This window comes from Drosophila innubila (assembly GCF_004354385.1).
Source record: "Drosophila innubila isolate TH190305 chromosome 3L unlocalized genomic scaffold, UK_Dinn_1.0 0_D_3L, whole genome shotgun sequence".
In the NCBI taxonomy this organism is placed as follows: Eukaryota; Metazoa; Arthropoda; class Insecta; order Diptera; family Drosophilidae; genus Drosophila; species Drosophila innubila.
The window spans coordinates 11,239,862-11,258,682 of NW_022995376.1; the positions used below are offsets into that span (position 1 = coordinate 11,239,862).

Below are 18,821 nucleotides of genomic sequence, written 5' to 3' on the forward strand. Positions count from 1 at the left end.
TGTTTGGATTTCGCATTTGATATCATTTTGTTTTGGCACACTGGCTTGGGAGCTCGAATGTATCTAGATAAGTGCCTAAAATTACAGATAGGTAAACCTCAACTTATCTACAAGTATCTCATCTTCAACAAACTTAATACAAGTTTTTTTTTTTTGCTTTCAACAGATTTTCGACAGCTTTATCTAGATATTTAGCTTTAACTTGCCACACAAATTGCCACAAAAGTTGCCGAAAAAAGTAGCCAGACACACACACAGGTTCATACACACACACACATTTTGTATACTCACAAATCATGTCTGGATTTTTATTGTGCGACTGACCTTGAATTTATGCAAATTGCGCAAGTGGGAACAACTTTGTCAAATTGAGAAATCAACAACAAGAACATCAACAACAACAACAACAACCAGAAAGGCGAATAAAAATTGCAAAGACCTTGACATTGAGCTGCAAAAGGGCTCGACTTTTATTATGTGACATCATCGCTCTTAGAAAGATTTATAGACGTTGAAACTTGGAAATTTTTTAGGTTGACTACATAAAATATATTAAAAACACTACGTAAATTCACAGACTTTGCTCAACATGCAGCAGCTTTTAAAGCTCTCGGCGCATCGCAGCTAGATAGATTGCTAGGAGCTTTAAGCGCACTATTACATCTACAACAATTACAAATACATGCAGAGTATCTTAAGAATTTGTAGCTGTTTCCTGCCACAACAAATGAATTACACCGTACGCATAACTTACAACAAAACCCACCGAAAAAAATACAATGAAACCAAAAAATTTTCAAAAAAAATTAATGAGCAACTGGGCTTGGTCCTGAGACCTGGTACCCAGGGTATCGATAACCCTTATCAAGTGTGCGGCATCTCGAGGCGAAAAATACAAATTATGCTTACAAACAAAAAAAAATACGAAACAACAAAATGCCAAAGTATACACAATGTAGATGTGTGTGTGTTTGTGTTTGCATTGGTTATGTTTGGAAATGAACGTTTCGCCCTCTGGGCCACCGTCAGAGTGGTGGGCGTGGCGCATTTAAATCCAGAACGCCCCATTCAAAAAAAAAAACATTCTGCGATGCAAATTTCGCGATATTGAAAACCCCGATCAAATTGCAGTAATTTCCTTTCCCAAAAATCACAAAAAAGAATAAACATTAATAATAAGTAATGTGCATGAAATTGAGCATTTTATTAATTTACATTTACCGAAAATTTGGTAGCCGTCTTCATAAATGCCTTTTTAGCTGACAGTCGATTAACTTTATTAACTTACCAACACAATTGGTTAAATGATTCTCTTGACACGTGATAGATAATTATGGGCTTGGGATTCTGTATTAATTCAAGTTCCGACTAAATTATGTTTAATTTCCCCTTTTTATACACATCAAAACTTCCAGGAATAGCTGTTTAAAAGTGTTCTTTAAATTGTTGCAACATTTAAATTTGAGCTATTTAATAATTATTTAAAACTATTTGGTTATTTCTTCTATATCAAGTATATCTCTGTAATTTATTTATAACTTTACTTCGTTTCTTCCTTAATAACAATATCTTCGCTTTAATTGTGGAACCTTTCCGTTTAATATTAATTAATTTTTAATTATTGAAAAATTATTAAAAAAATTATTTTTGATTCAATAACTGATTTAAAGTTTTATTTTTTACAACTTTAAATAATTTACAGCTGCTTTTTGTTCTATACAAACCTCAGAGTTCCGAAAGCTTTGCCATTACTTTCAAACATTATACCTTCAATCATAATTGAAATCAAATTGTTAAAGTTAGCTGAAGTTTTTTTTCGTGTAAAACAAAATTCTCAAGAAGTGCATTCAAAATTTGGTAATCTGGGGCTAGTTCGAATAAGAATAATTATGAATAAGGTTGCGCGCTTGGAGCACGAGATACATGTATTGAGGCATGAGTTGGCCGTCCTACAATTCGATCGGGATGAGATATACCGGAAACATGGCAGCCACTTGAAGCGTTGTGCTGGTGGTGATACCTGCAAGAAATTTCGCCTTGAAGGTGACATTGGGGACAAATCGCCAAATCAGGATTTATACATTGCCTATCTGGAGGATCAGATCAAACAGACACGCCTTAAATACCAAAAGCAAATGGGAGATGTCAAGTCAAGTGCTGGCTTACTGGAGACGAAGCTTCATAATGTGCGCCAAGAGATGAACTGCATCACCGCCCGGGTTCGACAAGTGGATAAGCTACAGAAAAATGTGCAAGTACTGAAGTCAAAGCTGCAACGACGGGATACTATAATAGCCCGCTATAATGAACAATATACCGACTTTGTGGGGCTAATCAAAAATTTAGATCATCAGTCAGTTCAAGAGGATATTGCCCTCGATCAGATCGAAGCAGATGCTGTTGGATCTGATGGCTGCGGCAAGGACAGGAAGGATTCGAAAATTGTTTCGGAGAAGAAGCCGGAGCCAAAGTTGAATTTTGTCTGTCTAAACGCAGCACTCAGAAAAAAAGTTACGAAAAAATTAAGAGATTATCCAAAATGATTTGCAATTTATGATAGTCCTCTGAAAAAAATTGTTCTTCTTTATGTTTACAATATTTTAAGCAAATTTCTACAGTTAATAATATTTTAAGATTTTACAATTGTCTGACTGTTTTATATAATCGATGTGACGATTCTTTCAATCGGATTGTATCACTCATTAACGGAACTTCGGTCAGCATTTTGAATCGTTTTTCAATTCCTAGAATTTCTTCAGACAAGTTCATTGACAATTTTTTTATTATATTTATAGCCGAAAATGTACATTGGGTTATTGGACTGCAATTCATGGGAATATTTCTTGAAAAATCGTTTGATAATATTTTACAGAATTTTTTGGGTATGATCATTTGAATAGGATTGCTTATGTTAAAAAAATCAAAATTATATCATCTGGTTTTCTGGCCGACAAGTGGTAAAATTGTCACGTATTGGTCTTTGGCAGCAATCGTTGAGTTTGCTTTGTGCAATGCATTCGTATCCTAATGCAGAAATTTGTGCAAAAAAGCACGTAGCATATTTTCCATAAATACGCCCTGAGTCTAAAGAAATGGCGTAGGTCACGCCTGTGGCACGTCTATTGAATTGAAATTGAAATGGGGGAATGCGACAGCACCAGGAAGTGCGTGCAACAATCGATCGTTGGTCAATTGAAGTTATTTGTGGCAAGCATAGACCAAATGCCAATTGAAATTGATTAAGCGTAGTTGCATGAATATTATAAAAATACTCGTATCAACTAGAATTAGGTCAAAAGTTCAAGAGATACATCCTCGATAATACAAAATATATGAAAAGAGCTGCATCATTGATTTACTATCTTATCTATTTGGATGGGTAATGAATCACAGTCTTCTTATGAAATAGAGATATTCTCATATAGTGTATTGAACCAGTTCAATCAGCCTTCAAATACAATTAGTATGCATTATGTTTGCTTTATATGTACATTCATACATGTCTAAATATATGTACATAATAGACTTATGCCAGACAACGACGACCATGACGACCCTGAATCGCTTTGTTACACGAACATTTTGTGGCTGGCCGAAAAAATATGTGACGTCATTGGCAAGGTGCTCCACTCTAAGAATAAGAACAATGAACAGAAATTATATTTGCTTTGAATGTTTATTATTAATGCTTAACTAAATTGCGTACATTACATTTATTTTATAAATTAACCACTAAAAGCGTCATCAATTGTCCATTTTTATGTTCCTGAGAAGCTACGAAAGTTATTTTTCAGCAGCAACACCACAAAGAAAATGCCCACAGCAATTGTAAATAACTGCACGTTGATCACTTTGGAGTCGACTAGGGCCTGCAGCATGTTGTAGATGCTTTCGCTGCGAACCTCACCACCGCAGCAGTCCATATAATTATTATTAAGTTCGCTGGTCTTTATATATAAAAAAAACAACTAAACCCTATCTTTACGTATATAAAATTTACGTCTTTTTGTTTTTGTGGGGGGAGGCGAACAGCTGTCAATGTGCAAGTGTTGGCAAGGTAAGAAATCTATAGTGCTGGTAAGTGCGGTAGAACGAAGACAGTCTGGCAGCACTCCCGAATTCTTGTTCTTTTTCATGGCGCGCAATTTCAATTAACTTTTATCAATTTATAAGTTTATGCAATTGATTCATTTAATTTAGATTAAAGTGATAATTTTTAATATTATTGCTGCAAGCTACTACACCTATATTTTTTTATGCGACATATCATAAAAAAATTATAATATATTTAATTTTAGCCAAAACCCAGCCACAAAAATATTGTAAAATGACAAATCCCAGCTCTGACCAGTCAGTGCGTTTAAAGGCTCGTTTAGCTACAACTAAGCAAATTTACGAAATAATGAAATGCTCCGTATAAGAGCAAACTTTCATTAAAAATTCATTCAATACACTAGGTCACACAATTGAACTGTGGGTTTCCTTTTATTATTTAGCTTAACATCACTATTTTTTGCTAATGTGCGCCGACTAAAATACAGTTCGTTTATTGGTCATTGGCGTAATCAGCGGGGTTCTTGCGGGCCAAAGCTGAGTGTTTACGTTCGGTCAGATCGTAGATCAAGTATCCCAGAATGAAGGCTGCAAGACGTGTATACATTAAAGAAAGCAACTGATGGAAAATTAACATTCTACTTACGTGGGACCACTCGGAAGATGTTCGAGCGAACACGGCGCACAATATTGGGGAGACCGTTGCTGATGGCACCTGCAAAAGCGCGCTGCTCGAAGGGAGACAACTTGTAGGTCACAATGCCGTGCACCTTGGCGAGGTTGCCGAAGTGGGCACCATTCAGGACAGGAGTTGGACGCATGTTTCAAGCTAAAGAGGTAGACGGTATTAACATTAGCAACCACATAAAAAGCTCACAATTATTTGTATAAAAACACATATCGTTATTATAAACATTTTGCACTTAGCCTCAAAGAGGTTATGTAATTTTGCACTGGGAACCGTTTGCAACTGTGCCTAGTTGGCTGCACCTTTTGCCAGCCAATAATTGGGCATATTTATAGAACACAGCACTTGACATAAATTTGGCATTCCTTATGTTCAATATTTATTTACCTTGATAAATCAAAAAACTGTGCCTTTATTTAGAAAACCTCAAATGACGTCCGTCCGTCTCTCCGGCTGTTTGACAATGCTAACCAGTGTTGCCCAAATAGCTTTTTTCCTGACAAATCTGATCACTGTTACCAACTTAGCTTTTTTATAACTAGCTGTGGCTATTTTTAAAGTTCGTTTTCTGGACAAAAAAATTGAAATTTATATTAGCTGAAAATCGGCCAATTTTAACATAGTTTTCAGCTAAGTTTTGCTATTAAAATGTTTGGTAATACTGTGCAAAAGTGCCCACAATACCAAGTTGAGATGCTTTCCAGCCAGAAACAGCTATTGTTCTCTCTTAAAACTTGGGAGCACTGGTGTGGAAGGTTGCCAGTCGGTGAAAAGGTTATGGGAAAAAAACCAAAACGACGGGCAGCGGAATCTTGACTTTTTTATATAATATTTCACTTCTTAAAAAAATGTTATAAAACTAATAACTCACCCAACTGTTTTACAAGATTGAAATTATTAAAACAAATGTTGACACAAAAAACATATGTTCAGTTAAAAGAACTAAATGATCGACAATGAATAGAGGGGTGCATTTCTGGCAACGCCTACTATTTTCTGCCAGGTGGCAACGTCTTTCAAAAACGAATCAGCTTAACATTTTTTGTCGCCAACTGTTTGTAAAAATTCAATATTAATTTATTAAACTCTCATAAACAACGACAGAAATGGCCGCTAAAGTTGCAAGCAGTACGAACAAAGTGTTCCAGAATGTAAGTGCATGTGTGACAATTCCAGCACGCCAAAGTAACCTCACTTTGCTCATCATCTGCTCTCTGGACATGCTCGGGAGCGCTGACTAATTCCTACTCTCTTCCCCTCTCCTCCCGGTTGCAGCATGATGATGTGCACATCTCATTCGAAGATCAGCAGCGCATTAATCGTTTTGCCAAGCACAATGCCCGCATGGATGATCTGAAGATGGAGCTGGAGATGAAAAAGAATGATCTCAAGTGTGTCGAAGAGGCATTGGAGGAAATTGAGCTCTTTGACGAGGAGGAAGACATTCCCTTCCTGATTGGCGAGGTTTTCCTCTCACATAAGCTGGGCAAAACTCAGGAACTGCTTGCCGAGACGAAGGATCAGACGCTTAAGGAGATTGCCAGCATTGAGGCCAAGGCAAAGATCATCAAAGCTGATATGGACGAATTAAAGGCACATCTGTATCAGCGTTTTGGCAGCAACATTTCCCTAGAGAGCGACGATTAGATCGTCGACTGGTTCGACAAGTGAAACATCTTCATTTAAATAGAGTACATTTAATTTAACACTCGACCCAGATGATATTTTGGTTTTACTATAACACTATAAAATAATATATAATCAGTCCGATTATCAACAATGTGACCACCATGCCGCCCAAAAAGATGCGCCGATCCTCAACCAATCTCCGCTCTATCAATTTCATCGTGTGATTCGACAATCCCAAGGTGCTGCCAATGGCCTGGATACGTTTATGAGCACCGCCCAGTGTCATTCGCTGTGATATGAGACTTTCAAGTATACCGCTTCCGGAGGCAATCATGTCGTCAACACCACGATGAGCGTTACCCATCTGCGTGTGATGCTGCAGTTCGTAATCCAGGTTTAGACAAGTTTCTGTCGGCGCATTGCTGTTAGCGGCAAAGCGATGATTTAGCAACTGCTCCCGTTCGTTTATCTCCTGCTGACGGCGCTGGCGACGATCTCGGGCATGTTGCAGGGATGTCTGCAAGTGTCTCAAGTCATACTTTAGCTGATCTATGCGCAGCTTCGAGCTCTGTCGCTGTGAAGGCGGCACTTTAAATAACAAGACATCAAGTCGGTCACAGTTGCTGTAAAATTGTATGATATTGTAACAGCTGCTGTGGGGTTGGATGGGCTCGGAATGACTCACGAATTTGCCTGTGTTATTTTCACTTGTATCGCATTCTCCACGTCAAGCGCTTCTTGTGGCCCAATCTGTCCCAGGCGCTGAAAGCACTGCTCAATTTCCTTGACTGTGTTGTTGGTTTGGTGGTACAGGGTTTCCATTGTCGACGCAAATCTAGTGAACACTCATCAGCAGCATACAACAAGATTGTTTGTCAATTAAACTAATCAATTAGCTGCAATAACACGATTTATCAATTCGTTTCAAAAAGCTGACGCGTTGCAAGAAACTAGTGCTGGTACTTGAATCGATTTATAATCGATTAATGCATTTTAAATCGATGAACCCAAATCTCAGCTTGATCTTATTTGTTATGAAGTGTCTTTTATTTTTTTAATTGATTAAAATACCTGCAAAATGTGGAATTACAGGTTGATTAATTTTTCGCAATTAATCGATTCGTCCTGAAAATATTTATCTCCAACGTATAGATATATCGATAATAGGGAATGTGTCACCTGCCGAGAAAAGTATGGCAGAGCTTTCATCATAAAATACCGTAATAAATACTGAATCACTGATATATGTAAAGTTTAGGTATTGCAATAAGTAAATAAATTTATAATTTTAAGAAAATTTGAAATTTAAAATTACTAAAATAAAGGTAAGCACTTTAATATAGGTTTGAAGTTTTTTAAACCAAGGGGAAAGAAGTTCCAAATTTAATTCTCATAAAATATAAAAAAAATGCAGTAAATTCCAACAAAAACTTTGCACAAATTTAAGAAATTCTTGCTTCAAAATTAAGAAATTGTCAAAAATGAGTAGAAAGCTACCAATTTTGACATTGTTCCCAAAATGGCAAATGATGCCAGATCGGTGAATTTAACAGTGTGGCAGCCTTTGGGCCGGGTGGCAGCCTCGCCTGTAGCCTCAGTACATTCGAAGTTGCAAGTAAACCACAATGGCGCATACATCTAGTACCGGCGTTGGTAAGAATTTATTTTGTAAAATTAACAATTTGGCAAGGTATTTGATTGAAAAGCACGTGCCCGCGAGCATGGGCAAAGTGTAGGCCAATTTTGGATATCGAAATGTGCGAATGTGCGGCCTAAAACGTGTGCGCAAATCTGCAATTTTTCTATTGAGCGATGACGGGCCGCAGTGCTGCCACTGCCCCGATGTTCGGTGTGAAAATGGAAAAGAAAGCAAATGGCAAAAGCAAAAAAACGGCCGATAAAACGCTGGCATATTAATGCATATTGGCAAATCAACCAGCTAGCCAATGGAGTTTAGTTCGTCTGCTGCAATTGCAATGTCTATGCATTAATTTTGCTTCATGACTTGACAATTTCAAAGGCGCCCGCACCCCCCACACACACACGCACACACACACACACCCCTTGCCATGGACTGTGTCCCTTTTCACTTGTGTTTTTTTCTTCTTCATTCGCACAGCCACTTGGTTTTATGCTTGGCCAAAATAGCTTCTTTAATTTCTAATTAAATTAGTTGGCCGCTGTTTTGCCAATTCATTTTGCGCATATCTTCATTCGCAGCAGCAAAAATGCGTTTGGACAAAATTTATGTCTCGTGAGTGTTTCTGTGTGTGTGTCGGTGTATCGGTGGGTTGGTGTGTCTGTGTGTGTGTGTTCATTAAGAGGGTGGTGGGGGGATCGGACAACTAAACCTAACCAGGCAACCAATGAACTAACCAAATCAACACCACACCCTTCGCAAGGTGTTCATATAATTTTCTTTTTGCCACTTGGAACGTACGAAAATGCGTGCAAAGTCACACGAGCGAAGGAAAAACATCGCAAGACGCACGGCCAATAATAACAGCAACAACAATAATAACAATAAGAAGAAGAGAAAGAGAAAGAACGCAAGTCGTCTACTAAAAAAAACACATGACCCCGCGCTAAAACACGCTTTATATCTTAATTATAGCCTTTTAGCCGCATTTGAAGACTTGTTAAATGGAAATTTATAGTTGCCTTATTTTCATATAATTTCATTTCAGTGGTGCCACGAAATTTCCGCTTACTGGAGGAGCTGGATCAGGGCCAGAAGGGTGTGGGCGATGGCACTATTTCGTGGGGTCTGGAGAACGATGATGATATGACGCTAACCTATTGGATTGGCATGATCATTGGTCCCCCTAGAGTAAGTACCCCCAACTCCCTCCTCTTTCCTCTTCCAGGTTCCAATCAATCGCTAACGCCATACGACATATTCCCAACAACGTCACTTAAACAAGCAGCGTATCGAATGTATCTTATCAGTTGGATTATAGATATTTCATCTATTCGATTGCGTAAATTCAAAATCAAGTGCAAAATATGCAGAGTTGGGATGAAGTTGAATAACAGAATTGAACTAGGGTTTGTTTTCGATTAGTTTAGTTAGTAAACGAATTGCATTGAACAGTGATAAAAGTTCGAAATTCTAGAATGGATTAACTTAACAAAAAGAGTATAAACAAAAGTTAATAAAGCGTTGTAAGCATTATAAACTATAACTATATTTCATTTGAACTACTTTAAGTTTTATAATATATACTATGACATCACAATTTCAACTAGGAGTATTGATAACAAATTTAAAGATAAGCTGCGTGTTTAGGAGATGATTTAAGAATAGTCATATTTTATTTAAATATGTGTAGATTAAAAATGCATCCACTCGGTACTGTGTTGGAATGTCGAGCACTCTCTTTTAGTGTGGCATGAATCATGTGAATATGTGAATATGCACTCACCATGGTTAGCTGCAATGCCAGCGCCTTGCTGAGTCACCCAGATGAGGCAACTAAACGCCGAGTGTGAGTGTTGCCCCGGCAATTATTGGTAGTTTCAAGTTGGGAAGGGGCACAATAGATACAGCTACAGATACTTGCTACTTGCACTTATGCGCATATTTGTATAATCGACATGTAATTTAAATTCCAATTCAAATTTGTAATTCACATGACACGGTTATTTTATTTATATATTCATATTTTTTAGACACCATTCGAGAATCGAATGTATTCACTTAAGATTGAGTGCGGCGAACGTTATCCGGATGAGCCACCAACGCTCAGATTTCTAACAAAAGTTAATATTAATTGCATTAATCAGAATAATGGTGTGGTAAGTATAAGCAGCTCATTATAACAATTGCAAGTTAAGTATTGTTAATACTCTTTTTCTGGCAGGTTGATCATAGATCAGTGCCCATGTTGGCCAGATGGAGTCGTGAATATACCATTAAAACGATGCTTCAGGAAATACGTAGGATTATGACCATGAAAGAGAACTTGAAATTGGCACAACCGCCAGAAGGTAGCTGTTTTTAGTTGGCAACAACAGCAGCAACAACAACAACAACTATAAACATAACAACAACATTAGCAGCAGCAACAGCAGCAATAACAATACTACACACAACTGCAATAACAACAACAACAGCAACACCTGCATTCAGCTGAGTGCAAGAGAGAGCTTTGCGAAAGAGAGCGTGCCCGCAACGGTAAGTCGCCTCAATCCTCGAGAGTTGTGTGTAGTAGTGTCTAAGAGAGCAAAAGAGCGAAGGAGTGGGAGTAAAGTTGGTAGAGGAGTAGTTGAAGAGAAGAGAAAGGAGGAGCTGCATTGTTGTTGTTCTTGTTGAATGTGTGTGTGTGCGCGTTGGCAGCAGCGAAACTTCAACTAAAGCATAATATACTATAAGTGTAACGGCAACAACAACAACAACTGAAAGAAGATGAAGATGAAGTAGAAGAGCAACAGCAACGTCACTATAAATAATGAAATGGTCGTCGTCCCTTCCGTCATCGAGCGTCGTACGAATATCATCATGTTTGGTTATCACTTTCTTAACTAAGAAATAAAACAAAACAACTAAACAAAAATGAAAACAAAACAAACAACATGCAAAATGTTACATTTATAATTTTACTCACGCAGATTATGAAAAGGCAAAGAAATCCGTAAAACAACAGAAGTTCAGCGAGCCGTAGAAGAACCGCAATTATTGTTTTGCATAACTAAAAAATTTATTAATTATATATATTATATACAAATTTAAGTAAATTTTTTGTAGTAAAACAAGAAAACCAAACAAAAAAAAAAAAACAAGAAATGAATCGAGGCAATTGTAACAATTTAATTATTTTTTCCTTCTATTGGGACGTTAGACACGATTTATAAACTTTAAAAATTTGCGGTAAATATAAATACAAAAAAAAAAAACAAATAAACAAAACTCACACACACACACACACTAAACTGATGAAGAAGTCGAACGGGCAGAACGATGAAAAAAATGATTAAAATAATATTTTAATTTAAGCTTCTAAATAAAACAATTAATAATCCAATAAAAAGAAAAGCCAAATCGATTAATGAGTGTAATTGAGTCGTTATCGGTGTGAATTCTTTTCGATATTGAAAAATAATGCAAAACATTTAAGTTTGAACCCATTTCGACTGAGGCACCATTGAATTATGTTCTTAATTTAATTATTTTTAATGTAATGAAATCATTAATTTTCAGAGAGTAAAGAGTTTGAAATTCATTGCTGAGGATCGCTTAAATATTTAAAATATATTAAATTTCAGTTCTAAAATGTGAAAAAAGATTAATGGGGTTTTTGTTTTCAATTGTTTATTTAAATACATAAATTGAATTATAGATTTATACACGACAAATGTAATAATCTCCATTATTCATTTTTCTAGGCTCTTTGCTTGATTTAGTTGGTATTACTCCCCGGTTTTCTGCTGTATTTCTTCTGTCCATTGATCTTCGTGCATAGTTTTGGTTTAATTGTATGAATACACGTTTGGTTTCCTCTTTTCGTTATGTTGTAGCTGTTATTATTATTGAATTTGTAATTGAATTTGTATGTGTGCTTTATGCTTAAAATTGATTTATTTATTTTAACGGCGATAACACTGCAATTCTTCACGTCAAATCAAATCCAATTCAAACATATCTACTTCTTCTTGGGCACAAAGACGATCTTTCGCGACTTGAGGGATGACCACTTGTGTCGCTTAATGTAATACGAGATGGCAGTCAGGAAGCCAAGAATGCCAATTACTCTGATCAGGATCTGCTTGCGATCATCATGCTCCGGCTCAGATGTCCACTTGAGGAACGTGGCCACATCCTTGGCCAATTGACTCTGTGTTGGCGGTGTGCCATCCTCATACTCAATGACCTGTTCAGAAGAGAGTGGTTTCAATTTGAACATTTATCCTGTTTAGTTTCGTTGTATATTTACCTCGTTGTACAAGACCTGGGCCATGGAAATGGCACCGCCAGGGAAGTACGGGTTGAAGTATTGGCCTTCACGGAGAACCACACCAGCTGGCGGATCATGGTAGCCGGTCAACAGCGAAAAGATGTAATCCTCACCGCCCTTGCGCGCCGAGACAATGTAGCTCAAATCTGGTGGATAGGCACCATTGTTGGCAGCACGTGCCGCTTCCTCATTCGGATACGGCGATGGGAAGTAGTCCGACAGCTTGCCGGGACGGTCATAGTAGTTGCCGCTATCATCAGGTCCGTCTTTTACCTAAGAGTTCACAACAAGAGTTTGAAAAAGGCACAGTATAAGGGATCTGTAAGGAGATCCTTACCGTGATCTGCTCGGCCTCGGCCTTGGCTTCAGCTTCGGTGTGGCTGACGCCAACCAGATTACGATAGGCAATGTATTGCATCGAGTGGCAGGCGGAGCACACCTGCTTGTAAACCTCATAGCCGCGACGCACGCTGCAAACATTTGTGAATTTTAATAGATACTTTATCTGATCGATTCATAAAATGAGTTGTCTCTTACCTCTGGTGATCCAGCGAGGAGAACAGACCCTTGTGGTTCCAGGGCTGGGCAGGCGAATGCACCTCGGTGCCGGAGGCTTCCACAGATTGCTCCAGGGCAAACAGCAAGGCACCAACGCCGCCGGTAATAGCGCCCACAGCACCGATCAGCTGTTCACGACACGCACACAACATCAAACATCACAAGCGACGAACGGTGGGAGAATGGGAGAGAGAGAGAGACGAAGACAGAGTAAACGCGTTTTGAGGTTAGGTCCGTTTTGCTATTATGAAATGCTTGGTCTTCGTTTTGCTGACTAGTACTTACCTTTTTGTTGTTATTTGCCCAGCTTGAAGCCGTGGACAGGTTCTTGGCCTGCAATTAAAGGAGATTTCATTAGATTTGACAACTCTGCAAAAATTGCATGTACGAATTTTGCACGGAGTTACATAATTGTGGGTCGGGGTGTAATCTACAGTTGCACTTGGACTTGATGTCCCAATTATTCATCACAGATTATGCACACTTTTTGAGTCATTCTATGGAATTTCACTTAAGCATGAACATTATGGGTTAAATTAATGTTTAAATGATTTGTATACGGTTGGAGTTTTGTGTCTTGTTGGGGGACTCGGGGAAAATTTTCGCGTATGATGTGTTGAGGGCGACGGATTTTACCTGTTGCAGATTCAATGCTGGCGTAGATTTTAGCAATCTCAAGCCATTGAATCTTCGCAATGTCGCTGCCATGCTGGCCGGAGTTCAATTTTCTGCGTCTTGTCGTGTAAGGAAACTTAAAGGGCAGCGCGAATCTATCTATTCCACTGGCTCTGGGTCGTTGCGGTCTCGCTGGCAGATGTTTACTCGCTGTTTCATGCTAATCGTCATACTTAACAACACTTGCTCCTCAGTGAACAGTTTTTGCTCCACACTAACGCCCACGCTCTTAACATAAACTGCTCCTCAGTTATCAGCAGTTATATACCGATAGTTTGAACGTCTTGCCACCCCTTTCGTTCTATTCAAAAAAAAAAAAACGATAGTTAAAAATAGTAAGTTTTCCAAAAAGTATTTATTTAAAAATTTTTTTTGTTTTGAAGCTAGAATTTGGTAATTTTTTGCAAAGTACTTGCTAGAATTTTGTTGATTTTCTGATATACTTTTTAGAACGACGAGTGCCGAACTTCTAAACCTTCATAAAAATGATCATATTTATATAATGTAATTTTAAATTAAAAATTGTAGTTTAACAGAATATACGCCTCGACTTAACTAGCCTACTCCTCACTTAAATACTGCACTCCTCACTTAACATAATAGACTGGAAACTTAACAGAATTGCACTCCCCCGCAGCAATGTTGCCAACTTAGCTATTTTAAAGCTAGTTCTGGCTACTTTCAGAGTGCATTTGAAAAATCAGCTGTGCCGTCATGGTTTTGGCTATTTTGCATCAAAATTTCAGCTATTTTTCGGATGCTTACCAGCCAGAAACAGCTACTTTTTCCTGTTGGAAATTTCCAATTGGCAATAATACTCATAGCAACGGGTGCATAAACAAATGCAAATAAAAGTCTTAATCATTGAAATCAATTAAGTGCAAACACCGAAAAATTTGCTATTTGTTGTAAGAAAGCGATTCAGAGTGCGAAAATGCCGCAGGAGCAGCCAACGGCGACAGCGTCGCAGCAGCTCGATGACGAAATCGAAAATGTTCGTGTTGTTGTGCGCTCCAGACCAATGGACAAGAATGAGATGTCCACAGGAGCACTGAGCGCCATCCAGGTGGATAAGATCAATCGGGCCATTACCGTGATGAAACCAAATGCCACCGCTAATGAACCGCCCAAAACGTATTATTTTGATAATGTCTTTGACGGAGGCTCCAATCAACTAGATTTATATGTGGACACTGCCCGACCCATTGTGGACAAGGTGCTGGAGGGTTACAATGGCACCATATTGGCATACGGTCAGACGGGCACCGGAAAGACGTACACCATGTCCGGTAATCCGGATTCGCCACAGACAAAGGGAATCATTCCCAATGCCTTTGCCCACATCTTTGGACACATTGCCAAGGCGCGGGAGAATCAAAAGTTCTTGGTGAGGGTCAGTTACATGGAGATCTACAACGAGGAGGTGCGTGATCTGCTGGGCAAGGATGTGAGCAAGAGTTTGGAGGTAAAGGAACGTCCAGATATTGGTGTCTTTGTCAAGGATCTCAGTGGGTATGTGGTACACAATGCGGATGATCTGGAGAATATCATGCGACTGGGCAATAAGAATCGTGCTGTTGGCGCCACCAAGATGAATGAGGAATCCTCTCGTTCCCATGCCATCTTCTCCATCACCGTGGAGAGCAGTGAACTGGGAGAGGGAGGAGTACAGCATGTGCGTATGGGAAAGCTGCAGCTGGTGGATTTGGCCGGCTCCGAGCGTCAGTCCAAGACACAGGCGAGTGGCCAGCGACTGAAGGAGGCCACCAAGATCAATCTGTCGCTGTCGGTGCTGGGAAATGTGATTAGTGCATTGGTGGATGGCAAGAGCACACACATTCCCTATCGCAACTCCAAGCTGACACGCCTGCTGCAGGACTCACTGGGCGGCAACTCCAAGACGGTCATGTGTGCCACCATTAGTCCGGCGGATTGCAATTACATGGAAACAATTTCAACGCTGCGATATGCGAGCCGCGCCAAGAACATACAGAATCGTATGCACATTAATGAGGAGCCGAAGGATGCACTACTTCGTCATTTCCAGGAGGAGATTGCGCGGCTGCGCAAGCAGCTGGAGGAGGGCAGCTTTGAGGAGGAGCTGCAACTGAGTGGCGAGGGAGATGAAGACGAGGAGGAGGAAGATACTTGTGATGATGAGCTGGAGACACCACTGGACAATGAGCTAGAATCTGCTACACCAGCCGCAGTCAGTCCCAACGGCAAGAAGCTGAAGAAGAAGCGCGAGAAAACGGATGAGGAGAAGGAGGAGCTGGCCATGAAAAAGAATGAGCATCTTCGTGAGATTGAGCATGCCAAGTCGGAACAGGAGCAGCTGCGTAACAAGCTCGTGTCCCTAGAGGGCAAGATTCTCGTGGGCGGTGAGAATCTGCTGGAGAAAGCGCAAACGCAGGAGAAACTGCTCGAGCAGTCAATTGCGGAGCTGGAGGAACGTGAGAAAACCGAGGAGGTATTGCGTCAAACGCTGCAGCAAAAGGCAACCGAACGCATTGACATCGAGGAGCGTTATTCCACACTACAGGATGCCAGCACCGGAATCACCAAGAAGATCCATCGGGTCATGCAAATGCTGATGGGCGTCAAGTCGGAGCTGGCCGATCAGCAGCAGGAGCATCAGCGGGAAAAGGAGGGCATCTACGAGAACATACGCAGCCTGTCCCGAGAACTAGCGCTCTGTGAACTGGTGCTCAACTCCTATGTGCCCAAGGAGTACCAGTCGATGATCAACCAGTATACGCACTGGAACGAGGACATTGGCGAGTGGCAACTCAAATGCGTTGCCTACACCGGCAACAACATGCGCAAGCACATCGAGCACAAGACCGGCGGAAAGGAGCCCGACTTTGTGGATCTCTCGCATGTCTATCTCAGTTATAATACGGACAACGTCGCCAATCCTATGCGAACCAAGTCGGCACGTCCACGCACCTCGGGCGTACCGCGTCCCACAACAGCGAGGCGATATTGAAGCAGTCAATCTCTAGTCCCAGAGACAGCACCAGTATCTGAATCTGAAAATGTATCTGAATCAGTATCTGTATCTGAAAATGTATCTGCATCCGAATCTGTATCTGTCCGCTCTCTGGTCCTTGGACTGCGTGCACAGTTTTGGTTTCTATTGTTTCTGCTCTTGCTTTTCTATCTCTTGAAATACTTTTGCTCAGTGACTTTTAGTTTTTGACTTAATTTGTTGTTAATTTATTTAATAGGTGTCTGCAATAGTTATGTGTAATACTTTTAGGTTGAACAATGGTGCAATACGTTTAATTTAATTTTTAATACTAATTTATTGTATCTCACTAAGCATAATAATTTTTACAATTAGATGCAAGTTGCTTAAGGTATATTATAATGTGCTTTTTGCTTTTAAAATCAATATAATTAATACTCAAGATTTAGCAATAAATGTGTTTTATTTTCGGGGTGGAAAATCGGAAAAGTGCACCTGGAAAGTAGGCTTAGCAATTTTAATACATCAACTTTGTAACAAAACTGAAGTTTGGCTGTGAGCCTGCCAGGTGGTTCCATAGTGTAGCGGTTATCACGTCTGCTTTACACGCAGAAGGTCTCCGGTTCGATCCCGGATGGAACCATGGGGAAAAATTTCTTTTTATTTCTTAAGTTGTTTTTTTTATTTTTATATTAACTAATCGTTGAGTAATTTACATGAACGAATGATATAAGTATTTATTATTAAAACCAAAATGTTGTTTACATCTATTAATTTTCAAAGAAAGCGGATCCTCTTAATTTATTGAAATAAAAAATTAACGAATATATTAAAAAGTTATACATTTTTAAAACAAGTAAAACAAAAAATTATAAAAAACAATCCACTTGGTTCCATCCGGGATCGAACCGGAGACCTTCTGCGTGTAAAGCAGACGTGATAACCGCTACACTATGGAACCAGTTGGAAACCGCTTGTCTGAAACCTAATACGAACTGCGTGAGAAAAATGATGAAATGTTTTCACGCATTTTTGAGCCATTTCAACAAAGTCAAAATATGCTGCTGTCCGTTTGATAATTATTTGCGGAAGTTGGTAAAATAATTATTACGTACTTCGTCATTTTGTTATTCTGTTTTATTTTCAGTTACAGGGAAAGTTGCCATGAGTGGAATGAGAAAGGGATGTTAAATATATTCCAAAGTTATGAAACGACTATTAACAATCCGTTATGATTCACATCTTCATTCACAATCTACAAAAGCAGTTGCTATTTTCTGCATGATATGGCTCATAGCGGACGTAAATAATTCGCAATGCAGCTAAATAGTCATAATTTTTACCTGCAGTCAGGTAGATAAATTATACTAGTACATACATTAAGCGTTATCTCTAATCACTGTTATCGCAACACGTTTTGTTTATTCGTTTCGGGGTGTAGGAGGATTTTTTGTGTTGCTTATCGTCAAATCAAGGGGCGTTTTACAAATGGGGTATTTTCACTCAATTGCTGGTTCTCTCCGCCTATCAAGAGTGTTATCAGTCTGTGTGTTGACGTCATAAATAACAGTAAAATTTGCAAATATAAAAAATATATATATATTATGCAAGTGGCACAATTCGTTTGAAACTGAGAGAGCCAGCCGGCGTTGTTGCTATGACGAAGATCGGCCAATGGATCGCCGCTTGTTGCGGTACAGAGAAGTGACATTTCGTTTCAGTATAAAATAGTACTCAGCGGGCGCTAATTGAGCGAAAAGAGAGAGAAAAAGAGAGAGCGTCTTACACTGTACAACATAATTGAGATTAAATGGGATAGTATGTAAATTTTAAATACTATATGTAAATTATTAGCTAATGTTATTAAGGTTTACTTAAAAGTCTTTTAATAATAATAATATAATAATAGCTTATCTAAATACTAACAATTTTTGTGAGATACTGATTATAATAACTGAAATACTGTTATTAATGCTATTTTAAAAATCATAAAATATAAATTATATTTTAGTGAAATAATTTCTAATTAAAAAATAATAAAAAGTAGTCCAGATGGTTCCATCCGGGATCGAACCGGAGACCTTCTGCGTGTAAAGCAGACGTGATAACCGCTACACTATGGAACCTCTTGATTTTATACGTAAATTATTTTGGAGTATTTCAGGCTTCCTTCAAGTACTTTTATATCATATAGTGTAGAAAAATAACTCAAATCCTTATATAAGTTAAGCTAAATGTAATTGAAATGAAAACTACAATTAAGGCTACAAAATCCAATTTAGTTCAAAATGGG

The 18,821-nt window shown here is 38.9% G+C and overlaps 7 protein-coding genes and 3 non-coding genes across 10 annotated transcripts; 4 read left to right on the plus strand and 6 right to left on the minus strand.

The window, feature by feature from the left end:
- Window positions 1-3,395: 3,395 nt before the first annotated feature.
- LOC117786885 lies at window positions 3,396-4,020 on the minus strand. The gene is made up of 2 exons (XM_034625304.1): window positions 3,707-4,020; window positions 3,396-3,631 (listed from the first exon to the last, which is right to left on the minus strand). Exon 1 carries the CDS (start codon window positions 3,921-3,923, stop codon window positions 3,759-3,761), a length of 165 nt encoding a protein of 54 aa, XP_034481195.1. The 5' UTR covers window positions 3,924-4,020; the 3' UTR covers window positions 3,396-3,631; window positions 3,707-3,758.
- A 443-nt stretch (window positions 4,021-4,463) lies between these two features.
- LOC117786881 (cytochrome b-c1 complex subunit 8) lies at window positions 4,464-5,262 on the minus strand. Its single transcript, XM_034625300.1, has 3 exons — window positions 5,129-5,262; window positions 4,700-4,882; window positions 4,464-4,641 (listed from the first exon to the last, which is right to left on the minus strand). The coding sequence occupies exons 2-3, from the start codon at window positions 4,872-4,874 to the stop codon at window positions 4,547-4,549; spliced, it is 270 nt and encodes an 89-aa protein (XP_034481191.1). The 5' UTR covers window positions 4,875-4,882; window positions 5,129-5,262; the 3' UTR covers window positions 4,464-4,546.
- Window positions 5,263-5,731: 469 nt separating this feature from the next.
- Window positions 5,732-6,458, plus strand: LOC117786874 (probable prefoldin subunit 4). The gene is made up of 2 exons (XM_034625293.1): window positions 5,732-5,892; window positions 6,017-6,458. Exons 1-2 carry the CDS (start codon window positions 5,848-5,850, stop codon window positions 6,386-6,388), a joined length of 417 nt encoding a protein of 138 aa, XP_034481184.1. The 5' UTR covers window positions 5,732-5,847; the 3' UTR covers window positions 6,389-6,458.
- On the minus strand, window positions 6,423-7,314 carry LOC117786862 (probable Golgi SNAP receptor complex member 2). Its single transcript, XM_034625278.1, has 2 exons — window positions 7,056-7,314; window positions 6,423-6,993 (listed from the first exon to the last, which is right to left on the minus strand). The coding sequence occupies exons 1-2, from the start codon at window positions 7,190-7,192 to the stop codon at window positions 6,477-6,479; spliced, it is 654 nt and encodes a 217-aa protein (XP_034481169.1). The 5' UTR covers window positions 7,193-7,314; the 3' UTR covers window positions 6,423-6,476.
- Window positions 7,315-7,914: 600 nt separating this feature from the next.
- Window positions 7,915-10,937, plus strand: LOC117786872 (ubiquitin-conjugating enzyme E2 variant 2). The gene is made up of 4 exons (XM_034625291.1): window positions 7,915-8,023; window positions 9,058-9,200; window positions 10,043-10,168; window positions 10,234-10,937. The coding sequence occupies exons 1-4, from the start codon at window positions 7,996-7,998 to the stop codon at window positions 10,372-10,374; spliced, it is 438 nt and encodes a 145-aa protein (XP_034481182.1). The 5' UTR covers window positions 7,915-7,995; the 3' UTR covers window positions 10,375-10,937.
- Window positions 10,938-11,664: 727 nt separating this feature from the next.
- On the minus strand, window positions 11,665-13,678 carry LOC117786841 (cytochrome c1, heme protein, mitochondrial). The gene is made up of 6 exons (XM_034625251.1): window positions 13,519-13,678; window positions 13,168-13,215; window positions 12,862-13,010; window positions 12,662-12,794; window positions 12,304-12,597; window positions 11,665-12,240 (listed from the first exon to the last, which is right to left on the minus strand). Exons 1-6 carry the CDS (start codon window positions 13,588-13,590, stop codon window positions 12,013-12,015), a joined length of 924 nt encoding a protein of 307 aa, XP_034481142.1. The 5' UTR covers window positions 13,591-13,678; the 3' UTR covers window positions 11,665-12,012.
- Window positions 13,679-14,341: 663 nt separating this feature from the next.
- LOC117786796 (kinesin-like protein KIF3A) lies at window positions 14,342-16,980 on the plus strand. The gene has a single exon (XM_034625191.1). The coding sequence runs from the start codon at window positions 14,492-14,494 to the stop codon at window positions 16,544-16,546; it is 2,055 nt and encodes a 684-aa protein (XP_034481082.1). The 5' UTR covers window positions 14,342-14,491; the 3' UTR covers window positions 16,547-16,980.
- Window positions 16,981-17,098: 118 nt separating this feature from the next.
- Window positions 17,099-17,171, plus strand: Trnav-uac. The gene has a single exon. It is a non-coding gene; the product is annotated as a tRNA-Val (tRNA).
- Window positions 17,172-17,416: 245 nt separating this feature from the next.
- Window positions 17,417-17,489, minus strand: Trnav-uac. Its single transcript has one exon. It is a non-coding gene; the product is annotated as a tRNA-Val (tRNA).
- A 1,092-nt stretch (window positions 17,490-18,581) lies between these two features.
- On the minus strand, window positions 18,582-18,654 carry Trnav-uac. Its single transcript has one exon. It is a non-coding gene; the product is annotated as a tRNA-Val (tRNA).
- Between the last annotated feature and the right edge of the window lie 167 nt (window positions 18,655-18,821).